The following is a 23,338-nucleotide window of genomic DNA, read 5'->3' on the forward strand; positions in this document are numbered from 1 at the left end:
TACTATACTATGATATTTTTCAACATACTATACTATGACATTTTTATATTTTTCGACATACTTTACTACGACGTTTTTATGATTTTTTTCGACGTACTATACTATGACTTTTTAATGACGTTTTTCAAAATACTATACTGACTTTTTATATATTTTTTATATTTTTCGACATACTATACTATGACGTTTTTATATTTTTCGACATACTATACTATGACTCTTAATGATATTTTTCCACATACTATACTATGACTTTTTAATATATTTTTCGACATACTATACTATGACGTTTTTATATTTTTCGACATACTATACTATGACTTTTTTATCATAAATCGTACTAAAAAAAATCTTAATATATGTCATAAAATGTCACAGTATAGTTTGTTATGAAAAGTCATAGTATAGTATGTCTTAAAAATGAATAAATGATGTCGTAAAAAGTCATAAAAAAGTATAGCATCTCGGAAAAATCATAGTATAGTATGTCATAAAATGTTGTAGTATAGTGTGCCATTAAAAATGGATAAAAAAAGTCACAGTATAGTAGGTCATTAAAAATGTTATAAAAATAAGTTATAGTGTAACACACGATTCAAATATGTCTGTGTAATATTAAATAATTATAGAATTGTGTGCTCATAAAAGCTGTCATTGTGAAATCTCTAAAATATCATCCATGGTCAAAAGCTATAGAAGCACTTCATCCATCACATTCAATTAATGGTATCAAGCATTTAAAGAACAAACCAAACCGACACAACAGCAGCAGATGGAGGAGAGGGTCGGTGTACTCACAGTCAGAGGTTTGGTTTTGGGTGGGGGGGTTAACATGGACGGGGATTGGTTCTGTGTGGGGCTCTTTGGCCTCCACGGGGATCTTCACTGGAGGGGGGGGCTGTTGGGCTGAGGGACAAAAAGACGAAGAGGTCGGCATGCAGGACAATAATGAGAATTTAAAAAGATACTAAGTGCTGTACTACTGAGGATTTCTTTTTAAAAACGACAATATATATTTGTGATTGCCCTTTCTCATTTTAGTTCTGTTTATTGGTTTTCAACTTTACATGAGTTCATTGCAAATAACATATTTGAGTTTTACAAACAAAAGAGGAGAAAACATAATAAATTATTGACAGAGGGGTTAAAAACAAACAAAAACGCAAAAAAAAAAAAGAATAAAAAGTGAAGATTGGCAGATGCTTTGTGTCCAAAAAGTAACGACAATAACTTTAAGTGTACAAATTACATATGAGGAGGTTTAAAGCTTAGATTCAGTAGAATACAGGAAGGAACGCCACATTTTCTCAAATTTGTCAGTTTGTAGTTTTTAAGTGCTGAATGACATCTCTTTACAATGAAATGTTTTGGTTTTTTTAAAGATTTACACTTCAGGACTCTAAGAGGACACAATGGATTCATTTCACTTTCTGGTGCGGCCTTAAAACAAAAGTTGATTTTCCGTCTTTTCTGACAAAAATATAGAAAAGCACCGGCCTTATCCTTCATTTAGAATCATGTGGACAACAGTGGGAGAGCTAGAGAGGACACACTAAGAGGAGGATGGATGGACAGAAAGACTGCAGTAAGTGTTGTACAGTGCCTTTTCAGCAACACTGTGGGACAGAGAGGAGAAACGTACAGTATTAGTCAGAGACAACAAACCCAGGAGCGACACAACTAACACAAGATGGAGTGACACACATTTAAAAACTCTGTAGATACAAAGAAAATAGATAAATACACGCTCGTGTTGTCTTTGGAGATTACAGTAGCTGTGTGTGTTTGGCAGATATGATATTTGTGTGTACAGCATCTTTGTAAACATTCTCCTCACCTCCTCATCGCTCTCTGGCTCCGCCCCCTTCTTCTCCTTCTTCTTCGTCTTGTCGTCCTCCTTCTTCTTCTTGTCTTTGTCCGGCAGGATGTCGTCCAGCCAGGCCAAGTCGTGCTGTGAGAACATCAGATCCAGAAGCTTCCTCACGACCAGCAGACCCAGAATCTATAGAACACAAATACTCTGTTACAAGTTCTAAAAGTAGAAAGTAGAAATCATTATTACTCCTCTATTGATGTAAAAGCAGGTTTTTACTGTTGTAGTTGGTTGAGCTTGTACTCACTTAGAACTATTAACTAATGATTATTTTCATTGGGGATTAATCTGCTTATTATTTTCTCTATTAATAGATATTATTAACATTACTAATAATATTACATTAACATTAATAAAATGTTTACTCATGCATTAACATCATTATTGATACATAAACATTGTTATCATTATTTATAATACATTAACATTATTAACATCATAACTATACATAAATATTAACAGTATTAATAATACATTAACATTATTTCTGATACATAAACATTGCTATCATTATTACAAATACGTTTTTATTGATAACATTATGATAATACATTAACATTAATAACAGTGTTACTCATATATTAACCTTATTAACATATTGAATTAACACACGTTCGAATTTCTTAAAGGAAAAGCAGCCATATTAATATTTGCTGGAACCAATGTTATTACACAAAAATGACAAATAATTATCAAAATAGTTTCCAACTAAATTTCTGTCAAATCATTTAAATTGAAGAAAATAATTTTTAACATGTAAAAAATTGTCTTTTATTTATTGTGGTACATATTTGTTAACAAGTGACACCAGAAAATGACTTGTAGATCCCTTTTAGCATCTACATCTATCATTTCAAACTAAGACTACCACTTACTGTAATAAACTCAACATATCTGATACCTTCATTAATACCACAAACATAAAGTCACAGGGTAACACACTCACCATCACTGGGAAGATGATGGCCAGGAAGGTGGACTTCAGGATCCAGAGGACAGCCAAGCAGATGATCTGGACGAGGGTGAAGAGATGGACGCGTCTCAGAGGAACGTGGCGGAGGAAGGAGAAGTCCGGCTGGTGTTTGGGCGGCATCAGATACAGCTTGATACGCTCCCAGAACTGCAACGGAGAGAACAGAGCCAGTTCAGAAACATGTTTATTCATTTACTTTAACCACAAACCTGACACTTTATCATTTATTTTTTGTCTCCGTATGCTTTTGTATCTTTTGTAATTTATTGTACTATTTATCTGTATTATTTCTGTCCTTCCTCGCTGGGGATCAATATATATTTATCGTATGTTTTATGTTGATAGTTAGCTGAATATCTTTGGACTGTTTCAAACAAAACAAACAATTTAGCAACATCAGATTTGATGTTTTGAAAGCTTTAACAATTTTATTTTCACACTGAAAATGTCCCACACGTCTTGGTTGCTGTAATAAACAAAGTGAAGGGATCTTTTCAAAAATGTTTCTATATTTTTTTTATTTAAAACTAATTATTATAACTACATTTTCATTTTTATTCTCAGTATTCTGGTAATAAAAAAAGACATAAAACATCAACTATTAAGACATCCATGATCATTCACAGTTAGAACTATTGTTCTTTAACTAACATTTTTGCAATCAGCCTTCTTTTTTAATTTCTTAGTTAATCTATTATATTATTTATTTCCTTTACTAGAATTTTGATTATTATTTTAATACATTTCCAATAATTATACTTACTTACTCACTATTATTATAATTATTGTTATTATTATTACTATTATTATTACTTTTAGTTACTTAGTATTATTATCATCATTATTATTGTAGTTAATAACATTTAATATATGTTTTTTCCTTCTTTTTCCCTAAATTCAAATGATTGGAATTTGATTTATATATGATGCTTAAATTATGCCATGTTCTTTGTCTTGTTTTATTTATATTGTTAGCAAGAATTTGTTTGTTTCACGGAAAAAGTACACATATTGATGAAACAGGTCAATAAAAATATAATTAAAAAAAAGAAAAATAACAATTTTTTTAGGTAGACCTGCACCTGTGAAAGTCGGGTGGACTATTTTTCTTTGTGTGCAGGAGCATTTATCAAGGAGAACATTAATAAAACATGGATATACAGCATGAACATCATCTCATATCTACCTGGATGCCGCTCAGTGAGGCCACTCCCATGTAAAGGAACACTCCGTACAGGACTGGCATGGGGATGTACTGAATAAAACAGAACAGCAGATAAAAGCATGAAAGTAAATGTTAAAAAAAGAAACATAACATAATCAAACTTGTTAATGCGTCTACTAACAAACCTGGAGAACAGGAGCGAGGAAAACTGAGAGTCCCGTGAGAACAAACACCAGAATGCCCGTCAACCTCTGCTCCCTAAAAGATAAAGACTCATATAGTATCAAAAGTACATTGTGGAAAACATTGACTCTCACATAAACACACATAAACACACATAAACACATATAAACACACATAAACACACATAAACACACATAAACACACATAAACACACATAAACACACATAAACACACAAAAACACACATAAACACACATAAACACACATAAACACACAAAAACACACAAAAACACACATAAACACACAAAAACACACATAAACACACATAAACACACATAAACACACATAAACACACATAAACACACATAAACACACAAAAACACACATAAACACACATAAACACACAAAAACACACAAAAACACACAAAAACAAACACAAAAACACAAAAAACACATAAACAACATAAACACACAAAAACACACATAAACACACATAAACACACATAAACACACAAAAACACACATAAACACACATAAACACACATAAACACACATAAAACACATAAACACATATAAACACACAAAAACACACAAAAACACACATAAAACACACACGTAAACACACGTAAACACACATAAACACACGTAAACACACGTAAACACACATAAACACACAAAAACACACATAAACACACAAAAACACACGTAAACACACGTAAACACACGTAAACACACATAAACACACATAAACACACGTAAACACACATAAACACACATAAACACACATAAACACATAAACACACAAAAACACACATAAACACACGTAAACACACGTAAACACACATAAACACATATAAACACACGTAAACACACATAAAGACACAAAAACACACGTAAACACACATAAACACACATAAACACACATAAACACACATAAACACACGTAAACACACAAAAACACACATAAACACACATAAACACACAAAAACACACGTAAACACACATAAACACACATAAACACACATAAACACACGTAATAAACACACATAAACACACGTAAACACACATAAACTGAGTGAGGACAGTCTCACCTGACTCCCAGGAACTGCGGCTGCTCTCCGGGGGCGCTGGACTCGCTCTCCATCTTCAGAGAGTCGATGTGAGCGATGGAGATGACGGTGGCCGCTACGTACCAGGGCAGACCCATGAAGGAGCACACCGCCATCAGCACGCCCACCCAGAACAGGTCCAAGTGGTAGCCACAGCCTTTCTGCCAGACAGGAAGTGGAAAAATATATCAATATTTGAGAAGAAATCCAGCTAATTCTCAAACAGTGGCCTTACATTACCGGGGTACCAGGACCTTCTTTGAAGCAGGCTAGACATTTGTTTCTAATACACTCTTTTTGTGAAGTATAATTGATCAAATTCTGCATTTCTTTGTTACTGCATTATGCCAAACAAACTCAACAGTTTTTGTATCGGTTTCAAATTAAAATTATAATAATAAACTTTATTTAGCATTTAATAGCATCTTAAATACCAGAAATGAAGCACAAAATGTTTTACAATAAGGGAAAATACACATGGTGAGGACACAACAGGGAAAGTAGGATGGTAACCAAAACACATTTGATAAAATAATAATACATTTGATTCAATTTAAATTAGAATCCATAGAATCCATTACAGGATGGAAAATAAGACCCTCTTAATAATAACAATGATAATCAAAATTCCCTTCAAAAGAAAATCTGTAACCAGGTTTTCCGCATTCACATATACACTAATAAACACAGCAGCATTGAATTAATTAATTAATAAGAAGTGACCCTTTAAAACACCAAATAACACAAACACACTAACAGATGGAGGCAGAAGTAGAGCAGCAACTCCTCTGTTCTGAGAGGTTAAATGACTGTTTTTGTGAATGGAGTCTGGTGTCTTTAGAGAGAGAGCATAGATAACAACTTCAGTTCCTCTTCATAAAGGTAAAGAGGTGAAAATATTGTAAATATAGCGTTTACTTAAACTGATATTGATTCTTTAAAGTCTCTAAAATACGTCCACAGCAGAACATTGGTTTGTTCTCCTGTCTGTTCCTCTAAACTCCATCTACTGTAGTAAAACACTGACCATGGAGAAGAACCTGAGACAACCTCACTTCTAAACATCCAAACTGTCCCTTTAATATAAAACAAATATAACATTCTAATTTAAATCCTTATATTTACAGATAACAGAAACTGAACCTGCCGGTAGCTCACGTCTCACATGTCCATGACATTTATTTACCTTCAGTTTGTTTTCTTTGCGGTTGACGATGACGGCGCTGATCTGCTGGTCCATGAAGATGAGGATGGTGACCAGGAGAGCAGGGACGGAGCTGGCAATGTACCACCACCAGGGGTTCTTACCGAACGGCATCACCAGCCAGCCACGGTCAGGACGCGTGGGCTGACCACACACACACACACACACACACACACACACACCACACACACACACACACACACACACACACACACACACACACACACACACACACACACGATAATGACAAATAAATATATAGTACAGGTGAAAAGGTGATGCTACTGAAACATAGTAGCATGCAGGGGTGGAAGAGGTATTCAGATCAAAAGAACCAATACGACAAAGTAAAAATACTCCTTTACAACTATATTCCTCTTTTGTAAATCCTCAGTAAAAGCACAGAAGTATTATCAGCTAAATGTACTTAAAGTATCGAAGATAAATCTGAGGGGTCCAGAGATGATTAATGTAAAGAAGGTTCCACTGCAGACTGTTTAAATACACACTTGTCACTTTAATAACATACTTGTCTTAACGTAATCTTTAGTTGTTTGTTCATCATATTTTATTGTACATTTCTATAATTTCTATCTTTAAATTATGTATTTTACAATTAGGTTTCTGATTCAGAAAAATGAACTGTTGATTGAGTGTAACCTACATCGTCTATAATCTCCATTCTCTCATCTCAAGTTGCTAATCAGACTGTTAGAATGACCCCCAGAGGCTAAATCACCAGCAGACCAATGGGTTCTAAGATTATCTTGAAAATAGCTACAGCTGTAAGATAAATGTAGTAAACAGTCAAATATTCTTCTCTGAAATGTGGTGGAGTAGAAAGTTAAAGATGCAGAAAAGAATGTAAATTGCTTCACCTAAAAGTTGTACCTCACACACAGAAAAAAGAATCAGTTCCACATGCAGAAGAGCAGTCACATATCCAAAATCAAATACCTTGAACTCAGTCGGAACGATTAGTTTGGGTGTGTCTAACCCCATCAACATATCCAGACCCACAAAGGACATGATTGACATGAAGATGGAAAAATCACTGATTAGCTTCCTCAGCTGAGACAAAGGGAGGAAGGGGGAGAGATGTGTAGCGTGACAGAGAGGAGGGGAGACAAAATGTGAAAAAAGTACAAGAAAAAAGGTGCGTAAGTGAGGAAATGAAGAGAAAATATAGTCTGTAAAAGAATCATTGCATTGATAAATCAAACGACTGTAAGAAATCCATAAAAACAACATCCAGAGGGAAGGAAATACAACCGAGCAGGGATGTAAAAGAGGTATTCAGGGTAGAGCAGACCTTTATCTCTGTGGGTACGTGCAGTTTGGGGGTTTCCAGCTCCATCAGAAGATCCAATCCACAGAAGACCAGGATGGAGATGATGATGGAAAAATCACTGATGAGGGAACGGAACTGGAGCACATTGAGGGAGAGCAGAGGACATGGGAGAGGACATGGGAGAGGACATGGGAGAGGACATGCTGGGACGGGTGTGATGGAGGTCTACAGGGTGGGGAGTTTGGATACGGAGAGGCAGGATGCTGATATTTCATGCAGATATTCAGCAGCTTTGAAGGAAAGAGCTGGTTTTATTCTTTATTATTTATATCATCAACAAATCCCATAAAAGAAACTGAAGAAAACTATAGTTTTTTAGCGAATATTACTTCTACTACAATACTACAAAATACTGCATTTGCTGTGGAATATTTTGAACCTGGTAATTAATAAACATACATGATGTGATAGGTGGAATTGAGGACTTTTAATTTACTGCTAATTAACAACTATAAGATTACTAACACTCACATACACTGTGAGTGTGTTTGCATGCTAGCATTAATCTAAACTAGCTATTCTTAGCAGTTATTTTCTGTGTTACTGTAAATGTCTGAGCTGCAATAGAATATTATTATATTTAGAAGAAAAACTATATATATTTGTTGGTGCCCTGATGGTTTGGTCTTTTTTTATAAGAAATATTAGGAGTTTCGCCAGTTTTATCCTTTAAAGTGAACTGCTTTCATGCTTCAATAAATATCCCACAGTATTACATATAGAGTCCAGCATTTCACATGCAGGCGGACTTGCAGGGAGCCTATAACAGCATTAATATAATAACATGATGGGAAGTGTTTTGATGAGTCTTACCTTTGTCGGGAAGTAGCGGCTGAACTTGAACTTCTTGAGAGAAACGGTCATGGAGTAGGTGCCGAAGAAGAGGATGAAGGACATGAGGGCCAGGTCGGGAACGTACTTACAGGAGTTACCCATCAGCATGCCTCCGTACTTCACACACTCTTTCTTACTCAGCTGACTCCAGTCCAGGCCTGTCAAGTTAAACTAAAGAAGACAAGACAAGGGTGTGGGGGGGAGGAAAGTGGGAAAGTGGGAGAATAGGGGTAGTGGAGAACAAAAGAGAAACCAAAGAGAGAAGAGACAAGCGATAACAGAAGAAAAAACACAGAATACAGGAGCCACAAAGCCCGGAAAAAACTTCTCACTTATAGAACTCCTGGGCTCGTATTTAACAAGCGTCTCAGAATCAATCCCAGAAATCACACTGAAAGTTGAGCCAGAACTTCCTACACTTACTCCCTAAAGAAGAGAGAATGACGTTGCTGTTCAGAGCCACAAAATAGAAATTAACTTCCATACTGTCACCATTAGAAATATTAATTTGGACACTTTGGTGGGAATTTCTTTGGTTTTCGTCGTAGAAATAAAGTAAAGTTAGCATGTCTGTGTGTAGGCATGGCCGTGAAACTCGGATCTAAATGGGAACTGGTTTTAAATGAGTAAAACCCAGAATATTGATGCAGTTCTGAGTTATCGGTTCTGCTATCGGTACTTTAGAAGTTCCGGAGTGAGATGTCCTCGACTCAAACGTCCTCTCTCTGTCTCTTTGTCTTTGTCTTTACTCTGACACACACACACACACACACACACACACAAGATTTTGGAACAACGTATTGCTGCAGAAATGTAGATTATTTTCTAAATGAATGTTTTTTCTTCCTCATAATATAACCAAAACGAACTGATAAGAGTGCTAGTGTTGATAAAATCTATTTTCCCCCTAGTTAGGACTGGTTTCCTGTACTTAGATGTTTGATAAATATGAGCCCAGTTTCCGTGAAGTCAAGTTTCTGCCTTTGTTTAGTGAAATCACAACATATACAGTTTAAAATCCCCCAAAAAACTGGGGATGCACATCAGTTACTTTTCCCCGTTACCTTCACAAAGAGGAATAGAAAAGATTCAGTGATGTTTCCTGTCTTTCTGTCACTTACCAGCAGAGTCATGTTATCATCTGAGACTGGAACTGAAACATTGAAGCCCAGAGCAGATGCTGAGGAACACAAGAGGGACACGCCACAATGAATGCTGGGTAACAGGACAGGTGATACCTCAGGATTAATTAAAGAAAATATGAGGAGAAAAACATTCATAAGGACATTAAGGAAGGCTCTATAATATTGTCATAGCAACAGTTCCAGATGCTGGGGGTTAAAGGAATATTTCGCCAAATAAGTCTGCAGTTTACTGAAGTGATAATTGATCCCATATGGTCATTCCTAAATATATCTAACTACACGTGCACAGTCCGGAGTTCTTCAGTGTTAAACTGAACTGAGAGAAATCAGAGAAATACTTAAGATGATTTCAAATCCATATTTAAGTGTTTCTGGTGGAGTATTCCTCTAATCAAGTCACTTAAAGGGTTAACCAGGGCTCCACATACTCACTTTGTCAGACAGCATCCAAAAATGAGGCAGAAACAGATGAAAATCACACATCAACACAGAGTAAAGAACAAATATGTGCAACTAATACCATTAAACTATTAAACACACAGTATAAATGTTTTCAGCTCATGTCCTAATCATGATGATGATGATAAATGAATAAATGCTGTAGCTCTTAATGATATAAAACACCTTACATATGCTGTGTCATTAAAAGACAAAATCAGCATCTTGGGAATTAATGCATTTGCTTTTTTCCCAAGAGTGAAAGATTGACACCATTCTCACATCCAGGACGTGGTTAGCCTAGCACAGGAAGGTTTGAAGACTCACCCTGGTCCGGTGCGATGCATTCACACCTGTAGGAGGTGATGTAGTCCGGCTTGAAGCCGCGGTTGATTGGGTAATACTTCCAGGCTCCTACCTGTGAAAAACATGTGTGTTATATTTATGTTTAAGTGTCCTTCTGAAGATCTGGTGTTTAAAATGTGACCCACCATCTTCTTAATGGCATCAGAGATGAATATGAAGGAGATGAGGCTGGAGAAGCCCTCCTCCGTAAACCGGGTCATGTACTTGATGATGTAGCTGGCGTCTGACAGAACCAGAATGAAACACTGGAGACACGAGTGGAGGCCGATCCACAGACGCAGCTCCATGTAGTCTATGTCGTTGCTCCTGGTGAGAAGAGAACAATAATACATTGTTATCAATATCACGTTTTTTAGTCCTATAGCTGAGGAACAAAAGTATGTAATATCAAACTTTGTTATAAGTCATCTTTAGTGGTGATTTGCATAAAAACACACATAATAAATAAAATAAATAAAAATAAAATAAAACATAAATAAATAATAAAATAATGAGCTAAATAAAATATGGTATTTTTTATTGATTTAAAATAGATTTATTTAACAATGTATTATAATCTGCTTTAAGCTTGTATAAGGAAGTTAAACAGCTCATAATTAATCTCTAAAATCTATTTTCTATATTAATGTTAAACCATCTCCTTCAAAGGACTGGATTTATCAAGTTTCTCATCAAAAACTACATTTTACAGGATTACATTTACAATTTACTCATTTTTATTAAATGGAGCTTGAACGCACCACAATGTAAATAAATGGAGCCTCCGTACGGTTCTGCTTCGATCTTTATAACAACAGCTGTTATCTGCAGATGTTACTAACTTTGCAATTAATCTGGTCATTTTCTATATCCAAAATGCTCCCACAATGCGGATTTATAGCTCTTTTTGGGCTGATATAAGTCTGAAATGTCAGTTCCCACAAACTGTCTCACACACATTACAAGACTCGTGCAAGAGAAGATGTCAATGCACAAACAAACAACTTATCTCAATGCAGGAATCAGGAAACAACAGATACCGGAGCTTCTTCAATTCTTACGGTTATAAAAACGTGACTTTTGGTTAATCCCGTCATCACTAGATGGAATCTGGTTATTTTATCTCTTTGCTTTTTTTACTTACTTGCTGAATTCATAAAGCAGTTTCTCAAAGATGAGAATGGGTCCAGTTGAGCTGAGGATGATGAGCGGCTGCCCTCCGAAAACACAGAAGACAGTTCCTGCTAGAGCAGTGCCGAGGAAACTCTCCATCACTCCCTTTGAAGAGAGAGAGGGGACAAACAGAGAGAGAGAGACGTCAGTTAATATGATGTCAAACTTTGTCAGATGTGACGCTAGCTGGTTCTTTAATGAAGACCTGGTAGTTGTCGGTGGCGTCCCCCAGCAGTCCTCCGAAGGTGATGGCGTTGGTGATGCAGCCCAGGTAGATGAAGAGCACGGCAGAGATGGACTGGATATGGAAGCCATCGTAGATGTCGCTACAAAACCACGGGATCTTCCGTTTGATGTCCAGCCACAAACCGCCTCCAAACCTATCAGAACGAGCACATCGTTAGAAAAGAGATCTTCTGAATTTCTTTCTTTTTCCCAAGAATTATATTTGACAGCATACACAAACATTTTCGGAACTGCTCTTCCATTGTAAACTTCAATTATATAGTATATAATTATAGTATATTCATAAATTATGAACATGATATGTAAATAGCATTAGAATAGAATCTATCGGCCGATCAAGCTGAATCGTCCGATTCCAGCAGGCTAATCAATCGGGTTCACCTCCAGTTAAAGAACAGGATGAAACCTGGACCCTGTGTCATGTGATATAGTCCTCTTCTTACCTCCCAGTGAATTTCAGCTCCTCTCCAAGCTCATGTGGAGCCGGAAACTCCTCGTCCTCTCCTCCAGCTGCCCCGCCGGCCGAGCCGTTCATCTGACCCAGCTCGTTCAGGTTCAGCACCGACTTCCTGTCGTAACCATGGAGACAGAACAAGGCTTACTGGAAGTATTTGTCAAGAGAAAGTCCAGAGACCTTGACATTTAAGTGGCTATAATCAATATTTCTTTAAAAAATAATGTATCAAAGATGATTAGAAAACAATGTCAAAGGTCTCGCTAGTAGTGTTGAAACTCCAGAGAATAATCAGCTGAATGTTTTAGCTTGTTGTTTATCCGAAAAAGCTGTAAAAAAAAAAAAGCCCCTTAACTCAGCAGCAAACAGCAGACAGACACAGTTAGAGACTAGCTGGTGAACACTGTGGAGCATTTAGCTGCTAGAAAGACAGATTTTCATATGTCAGGAGGTGGTGGAGACCAAAAGCGGAGCAAAAAGAGAGAGAATATTGGACATACTGCTGCTGGATCTGGAAATAAGAAACTCTAAAACTATTTGTTCACAAGTAAAACATATCAACTTGTTTCTGCTGTTTTTTAAAAGTTTAAATGAGTGGTTGGATGTTCGTGCCTCATTTCTGCCGATGGAACCTTCTTGGGAGGTTCGATGCGTATTTTTGGGTCCCATTCTCCCGGAGGAAGGACAATCACCTCGTCCAGAAACTCATCCACTCCCGCAATCAGGTCATCGCGGTCCCTGGCTTTGTAGGCGACGTCACTGAACAGCTGGACAGGAAGTGAAGAAGATAAAAAAATCAAATGTCATGTGTGTATGAGTTTAGTCTTTTGAGGTGCGACGGTCACTTACGTCGTCCACCATGAGCGTAGCGATAGCTCTGCCGATCTCATTGTAGGACTTGGTTTTGCCGTGAGGACCCAGCAGGATGAAGAGAAACCTGTCAGAAGAGAAGGTTAAGAGGTGATTAAACACAAGACAGTGACCACTTTCATTCCAAATATGACAATATTCCTAATATTGGATATCCTTTTGGATATTCTGTTCTAATTAGGTCTTAGGATAAAAACACGTGTGATATGTTGATATTCTTCAGGTTTTAGGGTCAGTCTTTGTTCATGTATACAGCTCATTCACTATGGGAGTCTCTAGAGAGGTTTCTACGTCTCTGTCCTGTTTACCAGCAGCTCTGTGCGTTGAACACAAACCAACTAGCCAACAGTTTGTAAAGCTGGAGTAGAGATGTCCAGAAGAAAAGAAGGAGAAACACTCCTACTGTTAAACATCATGAAGGACTTGGATATCAACAGGTTTTTTAGGATATGAACAAACATCTCAACGCCGACCTTTTATAGAAGGTGTTTGAAGGAATGAAAGAGGTCCAACAAGTTCCACTTTTCCATATTAAGACATGATAAACGACATGTTAAGACATAAACTCATAAAACACAAGGAGAATGGGGTCGAGGTGGGATTCACTGGTGATGAGGAAGACGTTGTTTTACGTTAATCGGAATATGCACGGCTGCATGTAAACGGGAATGTTAGTGGAATATTCATTTTCTTTAGCCATGTAAACAGCTTATTAGGGATATTGTCTTTTGCCGACTAAGTATGAATATTTGTTGCATGTAAACGTAGTCACACACTCTGCAGAGAGACAAAAGGAGACACCCACCTTGTCGGCACAGGGACCTCGGTGAGGCCTCCCAGAGTCGTGGCCTGAGCCAAACGCACGAAGGAGACGAAGGGTTTGTCCAGAAAGTCCACCTCACCGATCAGGACGTTGGACGCTTCGGCGTCACGAGGAATCTTCTTCATGAACTTATTCTTCAGCTGGAAGTAGAGAGAGAGAGAGAGGAACAGAGAGAGAAGAGGAGCATGAGGGAAAGAAATGGATTTTCGCTAAAAGTTTTGTCTTTTATTTGTTTGTTTTTTCGTGTTTATCACGAATAGGATACGACAGAATACATTCATCAAAATATGAAAGGAAGAGTGGGGATTAAGTGCAGCGGACCCTGAGCAGCATGCATGGGAATGAATTACAATATAACAGGTCTAGATGTCTGATTAAGTGTTGCTCTGTTGTTAGCTCCGTTATTTAGCCAAGTCCAGCTAGGAAGAGGAGAGCTACGTTAAGTAACACCCGATTTGTTGTTCACAATGTAGCGTTTTCAGGGATCGTGACTAGGATGCGTTCGTTTCATATTTTTTTCGGAATAATGGCCCATAATAACAATCACACTTCCTGCCATGGTCTTAACACTTAAATGTTAAGAACACAATGAGGAGTTTACCAAAGATCTTCATTATTACTCACCAACTTCCTGATATTTTTTAACACTAAATCTTCAACAAAACTATTAAGGATGAAAAAAGAAAACTTTTTGCCTCAATTTGAATTCATTTTACAGTTGGTTTTTCAGTCTAACAGAGGTGTTTGGGTGGCTGAGAACTCTTCAACTGCTTTCCACAATATCAGGGGAATAAACACATTCACAACACCGTGTTTCAGCTCTATTTGGTGCAGCCTTCCTCCTCCTCCTCCTCCTCCTCCTCCTCCTCCTCCTCCTCAGTAGGAAGCACGTGGCAGTGGTGGGTGCTTAAAATTAAAATCTCTTCCTAATCTGTTAATGCTGGCCTCAGAGTCAATTCAACAACTGCTCCTCTTCCACTCTCGACAGACTTCATGGTCCCAAGAAACCACAAAAAAGACGTTTCAACCTCTCATTCAGCCAATTTAAGAATAATCCATTTGTGTTGCTATCTGCAGCTGTGCTGGAGTTAAACAGTCCTCCAGTGGGTATCTACTGCATGAGATCTGAGACGGATGGAGGTGCCATGTTGGCTTCTGTGAACAAATAACTAAACCAGTCTCAGGGGTCACATGCATGAGTTCATTTCACGCTTGCTTTGAGGTTCTTGTGAAGATATTTACCCAAATTACAAAACACCAAATTGCTGCAGCTGGTTAACAATGAAACAAACTGCTTGTGCTCAAACAATGCGGCTCAGAGAAACAACAGAAGCTTAGAAGTCTGCACACACACACACACACACACACACACACACACACACACACACACACACACACACACACACACACACACACACACACACACACACACACACACACACACACACACACACACATAAGTAGAAACACACATGCAGGTACGAACATAATTTAACAGCTTAGAGGGATTAGGCCGTTCTGAGGACTCCGTATACGCCCTCATAAAACAAGGCTCAACTTTTCATAACACACACACACACACACACACACACACACACACACACACACACACACACACACACACACACACACACACACACACACACACACACACACACACACACACTTAGAAATGGAGAGGGAGTGTGTCACTTTATGCCATCTGATATAACTGTTATTCTGCCACAGGCAACAGGAGATTATCTGATAACAAATCAATAACTGTGACATTGCATAGGCACAACTTCATATGTTGAATATCCAGATATTAAAAAGGGCATTCCACCAATTCTTTACATATAAAGTGTCACTTTACTCGTCATGAGGAGCACTCTGTGGCTCTGGAGGAGCTCCGTCAAGGCTGGTTCAAATAACCCTGATGATGTCATAGTGATGTCATTGGGGTTATTTTAGCGTGGACTTCCGAAAATTACAAATGTATAGAAGGAAGTCTGTGATACGAATAGAGTAGGGGGATATTTACAAGGCAGATTGCGTATAATGAAGGATGTTTTTCAAATTGCATGATGGGAAATGTAGGAGCCAGTGTTTTTGGAGCTTTGGAGGTTTCTAACTTTGAGAGCAAATGTTATATTCCTGTGGGACAACATTGGTATGAAGGGCCTTTAATTAAAGGGAACGCAACAACTATCTGCAAGGCTGCAAACCAGCAGGGATTAAATGGAAAAATATGTCAACAATATGTGATTTGTTGGGATTGACCCTTTAACTGTAACATATTTCAATGACGAAATAGCACATTTTCATATAATGTGTATATAAAATAAATTGAAATGTTTCTGCATATTAACACTTAATTTTATCATGAACCAAAGTGTTTCTTTCCAGTGGCCTTCAACTCCAATTTCAACCAATTAGACATAATAGGAACCTTTGAATGCTTTAAAGAAAAAGGCTGTAAATATTGTGTGTTTTTGATAATGAAAAGACAAAACCAATAGAAAATTGAATACATTTATATGAACAAAATAAAAATAAAATGTGTCCCACAATATTCCTACTAAGCTGTGTACATTGCTAATGAAAAGAAACATATTGTGCATGCAGCCCTGAACCCATGTTGACGTCCTACAGCTACGTCCCCTTTAAATAACTTTCCCTACTTTCCAAATGTTGTTCCCATCATGTACCTTCGACATCATCAGTCTGTCGGTTTTGCAGAAGCAAAGAACGCTCCTAAAAGATGAATAATATATGCAAATCCCACATATCTTAATTGGAAAATACTTTTAATTAATCTGAATAAAGCCTGATTCTGATTATCCAAATGTAATATGCTGTTTAAAAGCAACGAAATCTGAGGAAAATTTAAAAAAAATCTGAATTAATGGGAGTTTTAACCTTCCATTAAAAACACATTAATGAGCCTCACTGTTATTCCTTTATCGCCATGAACACACAGTTTAGTTTATTATGACTCAATCCCACATAAAGCACCTCATTTAAATGAATCCACCACTGAAAATAGTCCCCAACAAATTCATATTTCATCCTGTTCGTAAGTCAGAAAGTATTGAGAGACAAACGTACACATAGTTGGTTTTGGTCTTTTCATTGTTTTTGTTGACAATAGAAATACAGACTATAAAGTCTTCGTAGTAGGTTTAACATTAACATGAACACATTCGAGTTACCTGGTCTGTGCTCGGTGTGTCTGAAATATCATTCATGCTTCGGCTCTGGGAGGGATCTGTAAAATGAAACACACATTTTGATATTTAAAAAAACACAAAAGGTCATCTGAGGTTTGAAAAAGAAAGAATTGTATTCATTAATAGCTGAGTAAAGATGCAAATTTTATCCAATTAAATGGTTATAAAAGCAACAGTGAGAGCATTCAAGTGTGTCCAAAATGTTTGCCAGAACTTCACCATGACCGGTTTGGTTCTGTGGGGGATTATATTCTAATGAATCGTTTCCCTTTTTCTTTTTTTTTTCTTCCACAAAGCAGATTTGGGAACAAATGAAATCGAACAAAGAGAGAACAAGAACATACCACACATAGCTTTTCATAATAATCCTCTTCGCCCAGATAGATTCATAGATTAGCACAAAATAGGACCAAAATCTCTAAAGTAAACATGCTATATTTCACATTGTATTTAAGGTGAGAATATTATACACAAAGACATAAGTGTTGAGTTAGCTGGGATCAGTTATTTTAGTTTATTAAAAACATAGAATGAGGCAGACAAGTTGATGAAGTGAGAGTTTATGTATTATAGATGAAGATAGTGATCATAGAAACACACAATTCAAATGATAAGGAAATAAAAATATTGCGTTTTATGGATTAAAACAAATCTTGTAATTAGTAGTTTTAATGATGTATTATAAGCAGCTTTGAGGTATTTTATAAAGGTCATATTTCATCTCTAATATCTACTTATGTTGCTGTGAAAACAGAGATTACATGTGAACACATCATGTTAACGTTATAATTTACGTGTGTGTGTGTGTGTGTGTGTGTGTGTGTGTGTGTGTGTGTGTGTGTGTGTGTGTGTGTGTGTGTGTGTGTGTGTGTGTGTGTGTTCACACTCACGCAGACGACTAAGGCTGCTTGACTGCCGAGAGCGTAGTTCTTCTGTGGAGCGGTGGATCCCAGAAGCTGTACTAGTGCTATGACTCAGATTTACCTGACTACGGTCTGACAGAGCAGCAGCAGCAGAAGAAGAAGAAGAAGAAGAAGAAGAAGGAGAAGAAGAAGAAGAAGAAGAAGAAGAAGAAGGAGAAGAAGGAGAAGAAGAAGAAGAAGAAGAAGAAGAAGGAGAAGAAGGAGAAGAAGCAGAAGAAGAAGAAGAAGGAGAAGAAGAAGAAGGAAGAAGGAAAGAAGAAGAAGAAGAAGAAGAGAGAAGGAGAAGGAGAAGAAGAAGAAGAAGAAGAAGAAGAAGGAGAAGAAGGAAAGAAGAAGAAGAAGGAAGAAGAAGAAGAAGAAGAAGAAGAAGAAGAAGAAGAAGAAGAAGAAGGAGGAGGAGAAGGAGAAGAAGAAGGAGAAGGAGAAGAAGAAGGAGAAGGAGAAGAAGAAGAAGAAGAAGAACGATGAGCACAGAAGGTGATTTTTACGAGCAAAGGTGGAAATCAACATGGCAGAAAACAAAGGAAGCATTAGGAGGTCATTAGAAGGTTAGATCGTTTTAGATTTGGTAGTTTAAAATGAAAGACAAACGTCACACAGACTTACTGGAGTTGGAGTTGGAGGACTTTCCGATGTCTGCCAGCGAGCGGTGGATGGGCTTCTTGGTCTGGTGACGATGCTTCCTGAGCAGCACAAAGCTGATCTTCTCCCTCAGATCCGGAGCAATGAGACCATCGGCTATCTGTCGATCCACGATCTCATCTGGATTCAAAAAACGTTCACAGCTTATTACTTAGAAATAAACAACCTTGCTTGATTTCTTTCTTGAAATCGTTGTTGTTAGTGGTATGTAGGGACGGTTTTAGGGTAAGCTACTGAGCTGCTACTTTTTAAAGCCGGGGTAGGCAGGTTTCTTTTTGGCGTCATTAAGCAAGAATACCATAATATTCTTTTAGCATTTTGTAATTCAAGATGTCTGAGAAAAACTAGACTTCTGCTCCTCCTTTTGGTGTCTTAAAACCTGCATTCTCTCCAGTGTCCACCAGGGGGCGACTCCTCTGGTTGTATAGAAGTCTATGAGAAAATGACTCTACTTCTCTCTTGATTTATTCCCTCAGTAAACATTGTAAACATGAGTTTATGGTCTCAATCTCTAGTTTCAAGTCTTCTTCAATACAGCATGATGTTCATTTAGTAAATGATGCTCCATTTAGAGTCAAACAGACCATAAAGCAGGGGATGCTTTAGGGCGGGGCTACACACTGATTGACAGGTCTCATAAGCAAACTTTTGTTCTCCTATTTCGCGCTTTTAATGCAACATCAATGAGACTCCTGATATCACCTGCATTAGCAAGTGACTTAACAGAAAGTTTGTGTGTTTTGAACTATTTGAACACCTTTCAAGTGTCCTCTCGTTGATTTTCATGGCGTATAAATAGAAATGGAAACTATCTGCTGTCTAAAAAGTCTTGATTTGTTTGGTGGAGGCCTTCAGTGTGGACTCACCAACGATCTGTGGCAGTGAGTAGCCCTCCAGGTCGAGCAGGATGCTTCCCGTCTGCAGACAGGTCCTGAGCTCAAACAGGCTGTGGAGGGTCAGCGTGGAGACGTGAGGCTTGCTCCACCGCTCTCCTCCCTCCTCCACCTTCTCCTCAAACTTCACCCACCTACGGAGACGGAGGGGGAACAGTGGTTATGTTCAGGGTTCAGTGGGTGAAGTTGTTTGTGTAGAATAGTGAGTAAAAATAAGTGCAGACAAGAACATAAACACATGTACAACCCAAGAAATTATACAAAGTAGGACAAAAGTGGAAGTGTGTGTGTGTGTGTGTGTGTGTGTGTGTGTGTGTGTGTGTGTGTGTGTGTGTGTGTGTGTGTGTGTGTGTGTGTGTGTGTGTGTGTGTGTAAGATATTTCAATGTACAAATAATTACACAAATACTGTACATATACACAAATACGCAATAAGTCTTTATATATAAATATATATATATATATATATATATATATATATATATATATATAAATTACATCTCAGAAAAAAGAAAGAGGGGGCAAGAGAGTGGGAGGGAAGAAAAGATAACATTAAATAAAGAAAAGAAAATAAATATTTATTTATTTATTTATTTATTTATATATAAAATAAATAAATAAATATTTATATATATAAATAAATAATTATTTATTTATTTTATTTATATTTAAGTATATATATATATATATATATATATATATATATATGAAACATAATCCTATCGTAAAAAAATATAATAATAAAAATAAATTTAAGAAGAAGTAATTATAAATAAATAAATAATCAAAAAAGAAAGTTAGTATATTAATTAAGAATTCTTTGAATATATTATTATTATGTTAACACGTGTGTGTGTGTGTGGGGGGGGGGGGGGGGCAGTCCATCAAAGGAATGGTGAAGTGAAGTGAAGTCGTGTTTAGAGAGAGACAGAGTGATTGATTTGTTGTAGTTCAGGAATGTCAACAGCAGGAGTCCGTTGTGTAATTCAAAGTGTCGTTTTAATCTCATGTAACGTTAACGTCGTGTCAAACAGCACACATGATGTCTCAACACCTCGACCTCTAAATCCCATCAGAGGTGACCCCAAAATCCTAAACTAATGAAGCCTTAATGTGAACGTCAGCATGTGTGTGTGTGTGTGTGTGTGTGTGTGTGTGTGTGTGTGTGTGTGTGTGTGTGTGTGTGTGTGTGTGTGTGTGTGTGTGTGTGTGTGTGTGTGTGTGTGTGTGTTGCAGACTCTTTCCACTCTAGTTCCCCCCCCTCCTGCTGCAGCGTGTCCATCTCAGTGAATATGGTGGGAGTCGGGGTGTTGTCATCCTCCCCCAGAATGTGGCGCAGACGCTCTGCTGCAGGAGACACTGAAAAACAGACACAGTTCACATTTACATTCAATTCATGATTTGATCCATGTCAGAAGAAGGTTCCTCTTTGGATTTGATGATCCTCTGACTTCTTCCTCGACCTCCTCCAGAAGGTTAAAATGTCCAACACTTTGGTTTACGACCAAAACCTGCAGAACTCACGACGATGGTGAACACTGAAAACACTACTGCAAAAAGTACTCTTTGATAAAAGTATATCTCATTAAGTGTAGTTTTTATGTAAAAAGGTGTTGAATTTAAACTACTTAAGCTGTATTTTCTATATATTAATATCTGCACTTTATGACATAAGCGTATATTTTTGGGTACATTTTCACCCAAATTGGTTTAATAATATTAAGTTCCAAAACTATACCTATGTTCTTTAAAATATTAATAATAATAATATTGAATAATATTGTACACAAAATGTGGTAAAAAGTATACTCAAGTATACTTTCTGGAGGAATTTAGACTACTTTAGGATACTATTCATGGACTGAAAAACTACAATTATTCTTTAGGTACTAAAATAAGCATTCTGCAAAAGCTAAAAAGTTAAATCAAATGTAACACATGTACAAACATTTAGACGAAGAAAGAAATAAGGAAGTTAATCAACAAACTGGTGTTTTTCCAATTATGTATTTTGTTTTCCAAATGATTTTAAGTTATCAAGTGTAATAAATATGCCGATAGTAAAGCTCTAAAACTAACAACATCATCATGTATGTTGTTTTTGTTCTGTGAAATATACATTGCTGCTTCTAATATATTTTAAAACAATTCATGTGTGATTGTGACTTCATTACAGGGTTGACAGCGGAGATCTAAAAACAAATTATTGGAAGCAGAGAGTCGAGGTTTGACGTGTGAGAAAAGTCCTTTGTTGGATTAAATCCCACGTTATTACAGATGACTTAGAAACAACCGTGAACAATCTAAACAATCCTGATTACTAACGAGCAAACCACAGATTCATCTCCTGTAATGACTTTCTGATCAGCCAGCACAGTTTTTTTTCTAATTTGACTCTGAGCAGATCGATCCACATTAACATCCGAAGCCTGGAGGCCATGTCCACTTCCATCGCACCACTTTCTGTGTGTGTGTGTGTGTGTGTGTGTGTGTGTGTGTGTGTGTGTGTGTGTGTGTGTGTGTGTGTGTGTGTGTGTGTGTGTGTGTGTGTGTGTGTGTGTGTGTGTTGTGTGTGTGTTTCAGCACATCAAAATGTGTGTGTCTGCTGTTTCCGGTTGCTCCGTTTTTTCCCTCCTTGTGATCAAAAAGCTTTAAAATAAGTCAATAAACGAACAACCTCGTAGATCTGAATGCTTCCAGTTTAAAGTGTCACAAACCTAATTTAACGTTCACAATCCCAATCAACACGTCCGCGTACAGAGAACAATTATGTAATCCATGTTAACCTCAGCGTGACGATGTGTAACTATAATACAATACAATGTTCCACCAACACTTTCCATTGCTGTCTCAGCTCTGGCACATTAGTCAGGTCACATTAGGAGGTCTGTGTGTGTGTGTGTGTGTGTGTGTGTGTGTGTGTGTGTGTGTGTGTGTGTGTGTGTGTGTGTGTGTGTGTGTGTGTGTGTGTGTGTGTGTGTGTGTGTGTGTGTGTACTTACATGTGTTTGCACTGTGTGTACTTTAACTTCTAAGTTACTTATACATATTAAATACAGCTGCAGAAGTATGAAGCTTTAAAGCTCGATCTGGATTCTGACTGTTTAATTAATATTGTCAGCATCTAATATGATCAATGCTTTAGTGATCAGTTTGATGTGTTCAGCTTGTGACATCTAAAGAATCATGTTTATACTGTTGTAGTATTAGTAACTTTATTTATATATCACAAATTTATAAATCTTATTATAAAATATCTTATTTAAAGCAACACAAGGTGCTTTAAAAGATTTGAAAACATACATATTGTGATTTTTTGTTTCTACAATTAATATTCTAACTCTTGTATTTAATCTTTGGTGTTGTGATTTCACTTTTGTCTTGCTCTTATTGGTATGCTATTCTTATTTTCATCCGTGTCAGTATTACTTCTTTTTCACTTACTAATTATTATTCTATTAATCATATATGTTAACATTTTATTC

At 37.0% G+C, this 23,338-nt stretch overlaps 1 protein-coding gene across 1 annotated transcript; it reads right to left on the reverse strand.

Moving 5' to 3' along the window:
* Positions 1–1,552: 1,552 nt before the first annotated feature.
* slc4a5b (solute carrier family 4 member 5b) lies at positions 1,553–21,151 on the reverse strand. The gene is given in 21 exon segments (XM_054613163.1): positions 1,553–2,002; positions 2,820–2,993; positions 4,033–4,101; positions 4,197–4,269; positions 5,285–5,463; positions 6,489–6,650; positions 7,819–7,932; positions 8,671–8,909; positions 10,581–10,692; positions 10,766–10,946; positions 11,764–11,897; positions 11,998–12,172; positions 12,482–12,607; positions 13,105–13,259; positions 13,342–13,429; positions 14,168–14,325; positions 17,380–17,435; positions 18,288–18,370; positions 18,917–19,082; positions 19,829–19,992; positions 21,087–21,151. Coding segments are annotated over 21 exon segments (3,108 nt in total). The 5' UTR covers positions 21,137–21,151.
* Between the last annotated feature and the right edge of the window lie 2,187 nt (positions 21,152–23,338).

This window comes from Anoplopoma fimbria, chromosome 14 (genome assembly GCF_027596085.1).
Source record: "Anoplopoma fimbria isolate UVic2021 breed Golden Eagle Sablefish chromosome 14, Afim_UVic_2022, whole genome shotgun sequence".
Classification (NCBI taxonomy): domain Eukaryota; kingdom Metazoa; phylum Chordata; class Actinopteri; order Perciformes; family Anoplopomatidae; genus Anoplopoma; species Anoplopoma fimbria.